At 40.4% G+C, this 14,469-nt stretch overlaps 1 protein-coding gene across 1 annotated transcript in view; it reads left to right on the top strand.

The window, feature by feature from the left end:
• Positions 1-13,763, top strand: part of LOC104271904 (lateral signaling target protein 2 homolog) — a gene marked incomplete at its 5' end in the record, with an annotated part of 40,150 nt that extends 26,387 nt beyond the window's left edge. Inside the window, 3 exons of the mRNA XM_009866728.1 lie at positions 1,044-1,148; positions 12,156-12,259; positions 13,131-13,763. Of these exons, the coding sequence (XP_009865030.1) occupies positions 1,044-1,148; positions 12,156-12,259; positions 13,131-13,262 (341 nt within the window). The remainder of the gene's footprint in view (positions 1-1,043; positions 1,149-12,155; positions 12,260-13,130) is intronic.
• Positions 13,764-14,469: the final 706 nt, after the last annotated feature.

Genomic DNA, 14,469 nt, shown 5'->3' with positions numbered 1-14,469 from the left:
CTCTGTCACTATTGTGATTATTTCTTTTTTGAAGATGCAAGTCTGCTAACGTATCTAAAAATAACTGTGTCATCCCAGCAAGACTGTAATTACCTTTGTCCTTTGCTGTGATTAGAACTATCAGCATCTGAAAATGATCAGAGTTCTCTTTTGTTATGGATTTTTTTTTTCTCCCTTTCCTCATGATTGAAAACTTTTGTTTTCCTTTTCTCCCAGTTTCATTTAAAAGCATTTAGGATTTTATATGGAAGACTAAGTTAAAAGTTGATTAAAGTTAGCAGAAAAACCTCCAATCCAATGCAACTCTGCACCAGGATAATTCACAACATGCATTACAGTCCTTTATTATTTGTGGCTGAAAGCTCCACAACATTTTTGTGGATGTCATGATGTGAAAAGAGCCTTTTTTTTTAAACTGGCAAAAAAATATGAGGTTATACAGAATCGCTATAGAGGATCACAGATCTCCTGAACATTCAGATAAGAGAAATGAATTAACTAGAGCTCTGAAGAATAATCACTAGGAAATATAGGTTAGTCAACAGTACTTGGTTGGAACAGTTTCTAGTGGATGAACTATTACATTGAAAAAAAAAAAAAAGTGTTGACATAAGCAAGCATAAATAAAAGAAGTGAATAAAAGTCAGGAACTTTTTGGATTAAGTTTCTCTTTGGTACGTGTGATTTGATATGTGTGATTCACCTAAGGAATCTCTGGTTGTTCTCATAATATACTTTTTTGTAAAGGATCCAAGCTAAGAATTGGAAATAAAATACAGGTGCTAGAAGTAGTAAAATTAAACTGCTAGAAGTAAGAGGGCTGTATGTCCTGTACTAACAGCATCTTTTATTTCTCCTGTCATTCCAAAGAAACAAAAAGGAGACTTTTAAATCACTGTTTTTGTCAGGGTAAAGAAAAAGCAAGAAGTCTGAGAAGGTACATATAGGTGCAACTGTATTCTAAACCCAGAAATCCTAAAAAGAATATTTTAAGTGCAAGTTAGAAAAATATGAATTTGAGATGCTTTTGGTTTGTTTTACAGTTAATCAGGGCTTGAGGAGTGCAGCACTGGAAGACTGTGCATTATGTCAAGAAAGTATATCATCCTCAGAACTTGCAGCAAAAGCCAGAGATGGGGACTTTGAAGGTACTTTCTTTTTTTCTGAGAATTAGAATTAGACAACTGTGTATAAAAAACAATCAGTAAAATGAAAAGAAAATGTTTAAAATTTGGCTCTAGAAAGGGACTATAAAATGCTGTCATAGTATGTTTAGAGACAAAGTCAGATGATAAACTGAGCATATTTCTTTCAGGTTGTTTTTTTTTCCTAACAACCTCATGAAACTGATCTACAAATTGTCATATACAGTATGAATTCCTTTGTGTCAGTGGAGAAGGATTCTGTATACTAATGGCTCTAATATAGTGTATGACATTACATCTGACAAGTTTGAGGGCTGCATAAGATGCAAAGCCTTAAGTAAGGTCTTCTCAGCCAAAGCTAAAGAGATCTTTTATATTATTTGCTTTACGTGGCAGTGCTACTTTTTTTTTTTCCCACAATAGAAGTACCTTTTATATTTTCTTCACTTTTATCTTTAATCAGAATATTTTTGTTATTATTTTCATGCTCTTCACTATATTACTTCAAGGAAAAAGTTTTAGGTAATTCTGCTGAGTTACTCAAATCTCACTGAAAACACAGTAAGACCAAAGAAAAGTGTGTATGTAAGTATCGAAGTTTTGGTCAGGATTCAGGTATTGCAAGAGCTCAAAAGTTTTTGTTTCTCTTTTTTTAATCTGAGCTGCTGCGGGCACTTAGGAGTCAGCCATGGACTATAGCTCTAGTATGGTAAACATTGTATAAAAAATGGATTAAAAGGGCACTTGCAATCAAAGAATAAGAGAAAGTAGATGAATGAGGTGGAGCAAACAAGAAGGCAGTCAGCTTTGATCTTCAGGGCTGAGTGGTGGTTTCAGCACTCCAAGAGCCCAATTATCAGAGCAGTGGTATCTCTGTGGTCAAATGAGTAATACAAGACAACCGTCAACTGTGAAACTGTATCTCAGCTTTCCAGAAATTCAAGTGTGCAGTAATTTTCCTGTGTTTTAAAACTTTGATCTACTGTTGTCTATTTGTCCACATACACTACTGTTCTTCCTGAGAGAGGTTTTGAATGCAGGATGACTGAAAACTGATTGATAAGCAGGCTGTGTCTCTGCTTTTATGTGGAGAGGGTGACCAGCAGAAAACAAATACTGGCTCATGTCACTTGTAATAAAGATCAGAAATCACAGGAGGGGGGAGAAAAACCCTATTAGATTAGATTTTAGAGTAATGCTACATATTTATGAGTTATTTTGTGCTTATAAAAAAACCTTGCTCACCCTTCTTCTGAAGCTGCAGGCTAAAGGATCTCAAATCTAATCTATTTAGAACAGTGGGGCTAATTCATGTATAATGCACTGTAGAAATATCTTTCTGGTGGAAAACGATTTGATGACAGATAAAGAACTATTCAATAGTAATTTTAATTGATTTTTCTATTGTGCCGTAATTCAGAATGTCACAAAAGGTGCAGTAAAGAACAAATCTTCAAGCAAAATCCTTACAATGTATAGGTTATATTGGAAAAGCATGCAAGAGATTTTTCGTTCTCTACTACTTCAGTTCATATTCTTTTGTTTTGAATCGATGCCTGATGCTGTCACTGAATTTGACTTAAGGAACTTGAAAGCAAGTTATTCTGAATTGCAGGATGCTGAATAACCTTCTCACAGTGGATGTACATTTTGTCATGTCAAAGTCACTTCTCTTTCCCAGCATGTTTTTTCAGCTTTTAAGGTTCTTCAGCTTTTCATGGCATCTTCTATTGACAGGGGAAAAGTTTTATGTTTGGAGAGGTGCAGCCTGTGGTTTGAGATGTTATTTATTGAAATAGAAGACAATGGTCTGAGTGTTTAGGTGATGTTATGAGTGCAGTAAAGAGAATTTTCTGAGTTACAAGGGCCTGTGCAGCAGCCAGGCAGTGTGAATCAGTTACCATTCACTTAGGCCAGGGATTTAAAACCCAACCTATAGTATTAATAGCATATGCAGATAACTACAGCAGAAACAGCCTCCTGCCTGCACCTTTGCTCTGAAATAGCAGGTATTTCACATACGCCTGCATGATGGAAAGCAGATCCTTGTGGGAAAACCCATTCCTTTTTTAATAAGTAGGCTTGGGTGTCAGAATGAGCTTGACTGCCTTGGCACGATGTTTTCCCATGCTAACACGTCCTCTAAACAGAGTCGGTTAGCCCATGCTCCTGCAGCAGATACTCTGCCCTTGATACCTGTGCTTGCTCACTGAGAAGGCTTGAGCATGTCCAAATCAGTCTCCTTGCAGACTTTCTCTGGGGGTCTTACTTGGCTGATGTGTATGTGATTGTACATACCTACTTGTCCAAATCAGTACTGCTCCTACGACTGTGTAAACTAACTGGTGTAGTCTGCTGCTACTTAGTCGTCAAGTTTGCTAATGGACAGGCATCTGGGGATCATGGCGATGAGCTCTACCTTCCAAATCCGAGCAAACCACAAAGTCTAAAAAAAAAAATAAAATCTGAAGTGAGTTAATTTGTTGAGTTGATGGGAACTGTAGAAACACCCTTTCTGTCCTCTTATCTCCATTACATTACAGACTTCTGTCCCTTCAGGTCACAAGTTGTCATTGTTGGCCGCACTGTACAGACTTCCTTTTTCTACTGAGTTCTGCAGCAATAGCTAATGGGATACATGTTTTTGCTATCTCTAGCGCATCCAGCATGAGGCATAAACTTATAGCGTCCACGTGCCTTTTCCCCCTTAGAGCACCTCCCCACCTGCCTCATTTCTGCTGGCCAACATAGAATCAGCAGCCCCTGACTTGGGGTGATGCTTGGGTGCAGGTGGAAGATGGCTGGTGGTTAAGGCAACTTTTGCTGCATGACTATTGTGTCGTTTCTTGCAGCGAGCCTGATGGGTTTTTCCCCCTGGCCAAATTTGGGCCACAGGCCCCCAGCAGAAGGACACCACAGTCATCACTGTAAATGGATTCAATGCAAAGTCTTGAGGGTGTTGTGCCAGTCTATTGACAGCATTGCACCAAAATTAATTATATTTTTTGTACATAATTTCAGTGCTTCCAGTCACTCCTCATGATTTCAGCTAAAAATGAACACATTTTCAAGTAAAGGAGCATGTCGGTAGCTCCTCCCTTCTGCTAGTGTGGCAGAATACGAGCATGTATTAAACTGAGAAAGTACAGCAAACTACCTGCCAGAAAAGCTTTTTCCAATTATCACATAGATCCCTCTTACCAAAAGTACTGAATATTTAAGATTGCATCCAATCAATGGTAACAAGAAAAAGAAAAAAAAAAAAAAAGACAAGCCCAGCAACCTGTACAAATAAACAGATTTTAAGATTCTACTGAAGGTTCCAGCCTCTACTGAGATTATGAAGATGAATCACATGTTTTTGTCAGCTTTCTCATTCTTACTGTATATAAAACCCAACAGCTGGTCTGGGTCGTAAAGCAAACATGAGTGTTTATTATGAGCCAACTGACATTGGCAAGGGTGTAAACGTTAAATCTTGTGACCTTCTAAAGGTTGAAATACAATAAACTACAGATAAATTGGCATTCTAAAAGAAAAGCATTTTTAGAAGGACAGATGAGCCTGTGGTGTGTATTTTCTTCTTTGTTATCCTAATGGTCTGGGACTTTTTTTTTCAAGGAAGTGTATATATTTATACTTTATAAATAGCACTGTATTTTTAAAGGGAGAGAATGCAAAGCAAATACATTTATATTTTGCTAGAACACAAGATAAATTTATACAGGAGGTTCTACAAAAACATTAGGAAAATGTTTTACACTGTGAGGATGACAGAGCTCTGGAACAAGCTGCCCAGGGAGACTGTGGAGTCTCCTTCTCTGGAGACATTCAAAACCCTCCTGGACGTGTTCCTGTGTGACCTACTGTAGGTGATCCTGCTCTGGCAGGGGGGCTGGACTAGATGATCTCCAGAGGTCCCTTCCAACCCCTGACACTCTGTGATTCTGTGTAATATTCCATAAATGAGTTTTAACTATAGTAAAATTTCATGCCCTGGTGGTACAATGGAGAAAATGGCCATTAGAGACAAAGTTCTGTGTATAAACTCGAAGCAAATTGTAGTGAAAGCTGCTCAGAAAAAAAGCAGGTTGGGCTCTTTGCTACAAGGGGTGCTTACTGGCCATAATGGATTTGCTGTGACTGCCAGTACAAATATCTTTTTGTGCCAAGTGGTATTAGCATGTTTGCTGCACAAGAGCACGTTATTTCTCCTTGATTCCTTTCCATCTTGTAGTATTCCTGCCCACCCACTTTTGGCTAGTCAAGTCCTCACTGCTCTCCAACCAGCAGCATGAGCACAATTCAGTAATTTATGGTCCCAAGTCACAAGCACTTGTTCTTGTTGCAATAAGAAGTTACAAGGTCAAGAAAAATTGGCATTGTGCAGAATCTAAGCACTGTGAGTCTGGAATTAGCTGTCAACCTTTGAGCAATTTTACTTTTGTCATAGAATCATAGAATGTTTGAGGTTGGAAGGAACCTCTAGGGATCATCTAGTCCAACTCTCCTGCCAAAGCAGGATCACCTGGGCCAGCCACACTGGAACTCATTCAGGTGGGTTCTGAAAGTCTCCAGAGAAGGAGACTCTGCAACCTCTCTGGGCAGCCTGTGCCAGGGCTCTGTCACCCTCACAGTGAAGAATTTTCTCCCCAATGTTGAGGTGGAACTTCCTATGTTCTAGCTTACATCCATTATTCCTTGTTCTATTACTGGGCACCAATGTGAAGAGACTGGCACCTTCCTCTTGACACCCACTCCTCAGATATTTATATACATTAGTAAGGTCCCCCCTCAGCCTTCTCTTATCAAGACTAAACAGCTTCGGCTCTCTCAGTCTTTGTTCGTAGGAGAGGTGTTAGAGTCCCTTGGTCATCCTTGAAGCTCTTCATTGTACTCTCTCCAGTAGGTCCCTCTCTCTCCCGAATTGGGGAACCCAAAACTAAACACAGTATTCCAGGTGTGGTCTCACCAGGGCAGAGCAAGAGGGGGAGAAGAACCTCCTCCCTAGACCTGCTGGACACACTTTTCTTAATGCACCCCAGGATCCCATTGGCCGTCTTGGCCACAAGGGCCCTTTGCTGTCCCATGGACAACTCACTGTCCACTGGGACACCAAGGTCTTTCTCCATGGGGCTGCTTTCCAGCAGGATGACCCCATAGTGTTATTCCTCCCCAGGTGCAGGACTCTACACTTGTCCTTATTGAACTTCATGAGGTTCATCTTTGCTCAGCTCTGTAGCCTGTCTAGATCTCGTTGTACAGCAGCACAACCTTTTGGGGTGTCAACCACTCCTCCCAGTTTTCCATCATCAGTGAACTTGCTGAGGGTGCATTTTATCCCCTTGTCCAGGTCGTTGATTAAGATGTTGAACAAAACTGGACCCAGTACTGATCCCTGGGAACACCACTGGCCACAGGCCTCCAGCTTGACTCTGTGCTGCTGATCACAACCCTCTGAACTCTTATTGCTGAGCTGGTTAACAATCCATCTCACAGTCCAATCATCTATCCCACATTTCTTGAATTTTCCTATGAAGTTGTTATAGGAGACAGTATCAAAAGCCTTACTCAAGTTGAGGTATGTGACATCCGCTGCTCTCCCTTCATCTACCCATTTGGTCACATCTTTGTAGAAGAATATCAGATTAGTCAAGCATGCCTATGTCTACTCTATTATTATACTGATAACGAGCAACATTTTCTGAGTGAAGAAAGTGAAATTGTTGGTCAAACATATTCTGTCCACGTAACTTGTTCTTTTTCCTTATTCAGCAGCTCTGATTATACTGTGCAAGAGACAAATTTAGCGTGAAGTCTTCCATTTTGAGGCAGTATTTTATAATCAACTGAACATATTTAATCATATATGTAAAATTATAGGATTTTGTACAGTTTTAGGTTGTATTGCAAGCTCCATGCTTTGATGAAAGCTTTCTAGATTTGCACAGAAACTCTGCCCTAAGAAAGCTGTTTGACAAAAATTGTATTTGAAGCTAATAAATCTGTACCTCTGTTTTCTCCCTCACCTCTGTAATTTTCATGAAGCAGTATTGTTCAAGTAGAAACTTATTTTTATTGAAAAATTTCAAGCCAGTAATCAACAGTGAATCTACTGAGCAAAGGTAAAGATTACTTTAGTACAGTTACCTCCTAGGAATCTTATATGAAAGTCAGAGATGGCCTAGGATGACACATGGAAAATCACATGTGATAAGGGACAAAGAGGTTCATCTTACTGTGACAGTTTAAGTGAAGGGCAAAGTCATGTCACCTTAGTTCTCTGCTTCCCATACTTGGAAGTGTGAGAATTTAAAGTTTCTGCTTTCATCAAAAGAGCTGCAGCAAGCCCATCTGACTGGGTTTTGCAGCAGTGAGGCTAATGCGTTCTGACGGCCACAGCAGTGTCAGTTCCACAGGCTGCGGGAGGAACAGGCCTCTTAAGGTTAGTTTGGTACAAGTATAATCAGGGTTATGTGTGATGTGCTCTAAAAATCTAAAATGCATCAATGTAGGCAGAACTTTCCATTTGAGTTCTGCATTAGGAATATTTGAAAAACACACAAGAAAAAAACATAAAGGGTCTTGTCTGAATTGTCTGACCATAATGCAAACACCACCAGAAGTTTAGGGTTTGGTTGCTGGTCTTCAACAAAGAGTTGTGGGTGTGCGTGTTTTATATTTTCCAGAGTATAGATTTGCTAAATGAGGCCTTGTGCAAACTCCAACAACTTTGGGGCTTTTTCCCACCCTGACCCAGTCTTGTGTCTCAGCACAACTGAATGAACTTTCTGATGTGATGTTGTCTGAATCAACGCTGTTGATGGGTCTAGGCTCTCTTCTTGTCTTCTGGGAGAGAGAGATGTTCTCCTTGGTTCCGTAAGATTAGATGGGACTGCAGTAGATCTATTGTACATATTTAAGCATGAATTTGCATGTGCTTTTTGACAATGTATACAGCATCTATGGTTTTCAGCATGATTGTGGTTTTCTTGAGGCTCCAGCATCTTGGATTTGTATGAGATTTTTAACTTCTATAGATCAGGAAAATTTTTTAGCTAATGAAGTGGAGACGTTTAAGGTGAGTTCTAAATCTACGATGTAAAACAAATTAAAAGGCCATAAAATTTCATGATTTATGGGAGATTGTAATGCGAGTTTTTTGAATATGTAAGAGTTGGGAATGTTGTTTTTCTGTTAAAAAAGTATTTTCCAGTCTTCACATTATTTAATTTTATCTTGTGCCTCTTCCTTTCTCTAAACTTGTTTTATTTATTCATTTAAATACTTGTTTCTCTTCCTTTCTCTGCCTTTTTTCTGTACAAGCTTTTAATGTTTTCCTCTAAAATTTATTTCTTTAGTCTTTTCTGTCTTGTTAATCCCTTTTCTCCCTTCCTCCTCCTCTTTGATGTTTGTGCTGTGGTCTTCATCCGTTTCCCAATGGACTTCTCTTAGCTCTCATTGCATGATAAAGCAGTGGGCCAATTAGCCCATGAACAAGGTTTTTCCCCTCTATTCCTTGTACAAATCCCCAAAGCATGGGAAGATAGCGCTTTAGAGACTGGATATTTCCATTTGCTGCTGCATGCAGAGCTAATGGAGCAACGTAGCCTGGAGAAGGACTATAACATAAAAAGCCTACGGGTGCGATGCTGCTGCCCTGCTTCCAGCATGTCTTCAGGCTCGTACTAGGGGTTTAATTTGTATAACTTGCTCTGCTCCTCAATATGAAGCTTTATCCCCTCCTGAGACTGCTCTTGAGAGAATATTTCAAAAACCTGTTCTATAAAAAGCCTGATAACTCAATCATTAATATATGTGAGTCAGAGTGGCTGCTCCCAAGGTTGAGCGAGATGAGACTTGTGAAGGGGACCAAGGGGTGTGATCCAGTTGCCACGGGCTTGCACGGGCTCAGAAAGACTGAGGCATTTGGGGCTTCATCCACCCTGCCAGCGTGAGCTCCAATCCAGGATTGCATTTAATTTGTAAGTGTATACTCTCAAAATGAGTTTGTATTTGGTGTGGGGACTTTTTTCAGTCACAGCTGGAAGCAGAAGCATAGGGCTAGTGGCCTGCAGTTTCTTATTCTGAATGTTATTTCAAGACTGCACCACTGTATGGTTTTGGATGTTTCTCTACTGATCTCTTCCCACACAGACTTACTGACTGTAGCTGAGTGATGAGGATTAAGGCAATTAATGCTTGTACAGCGTTTTGAATGTTAAAAGCCCTTACATAACTAAGTGTTACTATTTGGGGGTGTGCTGCAGTGCAGCAGATCTTGGTGCGAGCAGTTGGGATGTTAGGAGGGCACTAAAACCCAGAAGTGATGGGGCACAGGGCTTGCTGGTCTTGAGTCGCTCGCTGTCCGGGGGAAACATGCCTGTTAGCTCACTCTGCTGATGCATTAATTTAGTGAATCAGCTGATGTGACACCAAAGTGGAGGTGAAGAGAGCCCTTCTAATGTGGGAGAACATTGCGTAGAGAGGGTGTTTCTGTACATTGAGTACCACTAAGATGTGATTATGTTTTTAACCGATTATAAAGACAAAGTTTGCAGATGAATTCACCTGGCAGTCAAGTAATTCTGTAATCGTGAACGATGGATTATATGACTGTTACGTGTTTGAGGTCATTATTTATCAAAATTAATTTGATGTTTCTTGGGGAGGGCTTTTTTTGCCATTTTTTCTTTTTATTTAGCACTGGAGACAATTAAATCCGTACAACGCAACATTGCAACTCAAGGGCAACAACAGAAACAAAATAAAGAAAACAACCCCCAAAGAGTAAACTTCTGATAAGACAACTGCTTTCTGTCGATGAACTCCAGACTCTTTGTGGCGGGGTTGTGTCAGCTTATACCATGTGTCTGGACTAATTGTAGTCTAGGGGCAAGAGTGATTATGGTACTGGCTGCAGTGGAGGTTGCAGCTCACTTTGACATGCTGCAGTTTGTACAAAAAGGGCCTCTATTTTGTGGCTTTTCTGTAAATATCAAAACTAGTAACTATCTGGATGTGGTAGCCCATGGTATAATGCAGTCGATAAAGTAGCGGTAGCGGAGCAGGCACTTTACCAAACCTGCTTGCACTGGCTTGAATAACTTCCTAGATTTTGCTGTCGTTAAAATCAGTGAGAATCAATGGGATAGTTAAATCCATGAACTCATCGTTAAGGCTCGGTAATGTAACAGCAAATTTTAAACAGGAATATCATTACTGGCGTGGTTTGGAGTATATGTGATAACCAAAGAACTCCCAGATGGAGAGCACGGAGATACTCGAAGGTCATCAAGGCTGCCACGGTTTCAGATCAGAGATTGCTGTGAAAGTGATACAAAGTTTTCAAAGTCAACATTATAAACTGGTATTTGGAGTAAGTTTGACTAGGCAAGTTTTATGTAGTAGCTAGAGAGGTTGCAGAAAAAGAATTGGGAAGGAAAAATCTCTTGGTTTTATTGCTATTAATGCTTTGACTTAAGCTGAGAGTCCTGCATCTCCCTGCTGCTGAAGGAAAGCCTACCTTTGGAGTAGGAATTTGTTGCCTTGTGACACCACAGAACATTTTCCAGTGAACTGTTCCCAGAGATGAGGTGAAGGCTGTTATATGCAATTGCCTTTTTATCACATGGGTCATTTCTCTGCACAGACTTTGGTTTCAGTTGCTGTGACCTTTATCAGACTTGTTTGTTCATTCAGTGAAAGACTGTCTTAAACTAATTTAAATTCCAAAATAGTTTAGAGAAGCCTGTAAAAGCTGAGTCAATATTTGAAGTTCTTATTGTTTTTATGTGCTTTTTGAACATTTTCTGCATTGAATGCTATAGGCTTTTTACTTTTGATTTTGACAAATGTTGCAATGTGACAAGTACATGAAAAACTGATCATGGTTATATTTGAACAATGCAGTGGATTTTTCATTAAATTATCTTTTTTCTGCCTGTAGTTGTAGCCCTCTTGACGTTGCATTAACTGCACCATATATTTTGTTGTTGGATAATATGCTCCTTGAGGCAGGGATCTTGCTTGTCATGTTTATAAATCAGCAACTGCATGGATTGCATACTCTGAATAATACTCGGAGAGAAGCTTCATACAGGGAACTTGGGTAAATACATCAAGCAGTTCATGTTTGCAGTGTCCATGGATTCCTTCTGGACATGACTTGCTTTGCCCTTCATTAGATTTTTAACAACTTAATCTGCTACATCATTTCTCTACTTGTAATTTTAGACTCTCTGAGGTCACGTCAGCCCATCGCTAGCAGCAGTAATTTAGCAGAACTGAGCCTAATACCTTCTGCTTTGGCAAAACCAAATAATTTCCCTGCTTGGCTTTTATGAGAAGTTAGAGCTAACAGGAGAAATAAACAACTGAAATATGCTCTTTGGGATAATGATAAAATTTTTTCTCTGCTAAGTCTTTTACGCTTGATTTTGTGGTTTTGCTGTAGTTATTGGTGACTTCCAGTAAGAGTCCTAATAGTTTAGCAGACAGTAATCAGCCTTAGAGTTTATTATCTTTAGAGCTGCTTGCCTAATTGCAGAAGAGCAGTCAGGCTTACTGCAGGGAGGGCTGAAGAGGCTGGGAATGATCTCAGCTCTCGGCTTGATTTGATGGCTGGTTGTGTGGACAAAAACACACCCATGATCCAGCTCTGCTTTAATAGTCTCATGTCTTGGTGCTTTATTTTGCTTGTTTCCTTTTTTCTGCCACTTTCATTTGAATAGGATCTATTTTATTTCAAGTCCAAAGCTGCCACGCGCTGTTTCAGTGCCTGCTGTGCTCTGCCCAGAGGTGGCTGCCTGGCAGGGAAGGGGGAAGCTGAGCCCTCCCAGGCATCCTGAGCTCACCTGCCTGCCTATTCACAAAGCACCTTGAGAAACTCAGATGAAAGCAGCTGCTGTTGTATTTTATTCTCCCTACTCCCTTGAGGATCTGGTAATTGCATGTTTGTTTTTATTCCCTTTTGATTTATGTTCCCTTTTGTTGCTGTGTTTCTGACAGATCCTCCTGACTGGGTTCCAGATGAAGTCTGCAGCTACTGCACTGCGTGCAAGGCTCCTTTCACAGTCATTCGCAGGAAACACCACTGTCGGAGCTGTGGCAAGGTAATGACTCAGTTAAACACATGAGAAACTATCAGCACGTTTATGTGTACCACAGACTCGGCTGCACAGCAAAATGCGGGCACTTGGCCAGGGTTTTCAAATTGTGTGTTTGTCTATCTTGGCTATCATCTGCTTGACCTACGTTTAGAAAATGGAGGCGGGAGGGTTTGACTTTTATGTAGCAATAAGCATTTGCATGATAAAAAGCAGAAATCCCGTGCTAAAATCCTGGAACTTAAAGCCTAAATCCACAGTCATTCTGGACTTCTGCTTTAAGGAGCTGCAGCTGTCTGCACTGTGAGGGACGATGCACAGCTCAGCTGCAGGGACAGCGAGTCCCTTTGCTTGCATTCTAAACCTTTGCAGCAGCACTGCAGTGTGGGGGGCTGCTGCTTTGCAAGTTTGTGGAGGAAGAAGAGGGAGCGAGGAAGAATAAAGCAGTCCTGTGCTTCAGGAAGCCAGAAATCTGTAATCCTGCCTCAGTTGCCTGTGTGCGAGCTAAAAATGATGTGGGTGGAGAAGCTGATTCTGTTAACTTTGTAGTGGGCTTGCAGGAGGAGGAACTTTGAGATATTCGCAAGTATTTCACTAGTCTTTTTTGAAAACCAATGGAGAGGGCTCCTTCTTCTCTGGTGGAGCTGTGACCCAGAGCTCTGCCCCTGTCAGAGAGGCTCACCAGAGTCAGAGTAACTGGCCACGGGGCTGTGAGTTGCCTGCAGAGGGCTTTCAGTTGCTGTGCTGAGAAGGGCAGTGGTGCCAATACACAACAGAAGCCGAGTGTGTACAACCTTCTCTCCTCGCATTTGAAATCAGTTTTTTCCCATCTGGTCCTTCGTAGGAACTAAAGTGAGATCTCCCTCTTGTTTTTCAGATCTTCTGTTCCCGCTGTTCTTCCCACTCTGCTCCATTACCTCGTTATGGTCAGATGAAGCCCGTCCGTGTTTGCACTCACTGTTATATGTTCCATGTCACTCCTTTCTATAGTGACAAAGCTGGTATCTGACGTATTAAACTACTGATGTGTCTTCTACAGTCTTACATGGACTGATATATTCGACCTAGGCCAAGAATTAACTTGAAAGAGGGACCCCGTGAGGGCATGTAGGCTTTGACATCCGTTATTATAAATTTTGTACAGACAGTTTTTACTGCATTTTACTAAGCTGCTAAAGGGAAGTATGAAGTGTCTGTAGCTGTAAGGCTACAGTACAGTCTTCCATAAATTTATGACATTAATGTTACGATGCCATATGCAGAACAAATGCACTGTGTGGAAGGAAATAGGGCTCAGAATTGAACAAGCATTGCTGCTTATCTTACATGCTAGGAACAGAGTAGCCGGTTAACTAGTCCATCCCAGCAAATCCAGTCCCAAAGCTGGGACACTTCTGTGCTCACCACAATACCAGCATGGCTGTGGATGTCAGCACTCTCCCTCCTGCTGCAGTTTAACTTTCCCACTACTAGATTTTTGCTACCTGTGCTAGGATTAATTAAAGCAAAACTATTTCAAATTCATGTTTGAGAGTTACAAAGGCAGATTTTTTTTTTTTTTGGAATCACATAGGAAGCACTGAAGGTCCTGAAGCAGTATATTTCTATTGCCTTTCATTTACTGAACAGAGCAATAACTCTGAGTTATCTTCTAAAAATTAAGTTTTACAATTTCTCGTTCCATATTTTGGAGTTTTGGAAGTATTTATAATTGGCATCATTTATGCTAAATCCTGTTAATAGAAGTGTAACACAGAGCTTTGGATCCTATGTCAGCATTTAAAACTTAAACTTCAGAGGAAGTGATTACCAAATAAATGAAATTGAAATACATATTTTTGAAAGAGTTCAGCAGCAAAATTCAGTAGGTTTGACAAGTTATTTCTCCCATTTTTAAATGGTTCTTGAAGGGGCAAATATGTAGTGATCTATTCAAAAGGTCCTACAGAATGGTCAAACAGAGAAGGGTACTTGTTGTCCACATTTGGCAGAGTAACTGTGTAAAATATTGCATACTGTTACTTCACTCATGCTAACAACTTGGAAGACGTTTGTATTTATTTGAAACACCAGGGATTAATTTTTATCTCCGCTTGGAGAAGAAAGAAATAAGACTCACATGGATTCACGCTATGATCTTGCACAAACTATTTGTGGTAAGAGCTCCCTGAGCAGAGTGGTTTCAAAGGCGTTTGGACATGCTTTGAGTTAGCCAC

This window comes from Apaloderma vittatum, unplaced genomic scaffold (genome assembly GCF_000703405.1).
Source record: "Apaloderma vittatum isolate BGI_N311 unplaced genomic scaffold, ASM70340v1 scaffold19733, whole genome shotgun sequence".
NCBI classification, from domain to species: domain Eukaryota; kingdom Metazoa; phylum Chordata; class Aves; order Trogoniformes; family Trogonidae; genus Apaloderma; species Apaloderma vittatum.
Note: the sequence above shows the minus strand (reverse complement) of the source record. Positions and strands in the feature narration are given on the sequence as shown.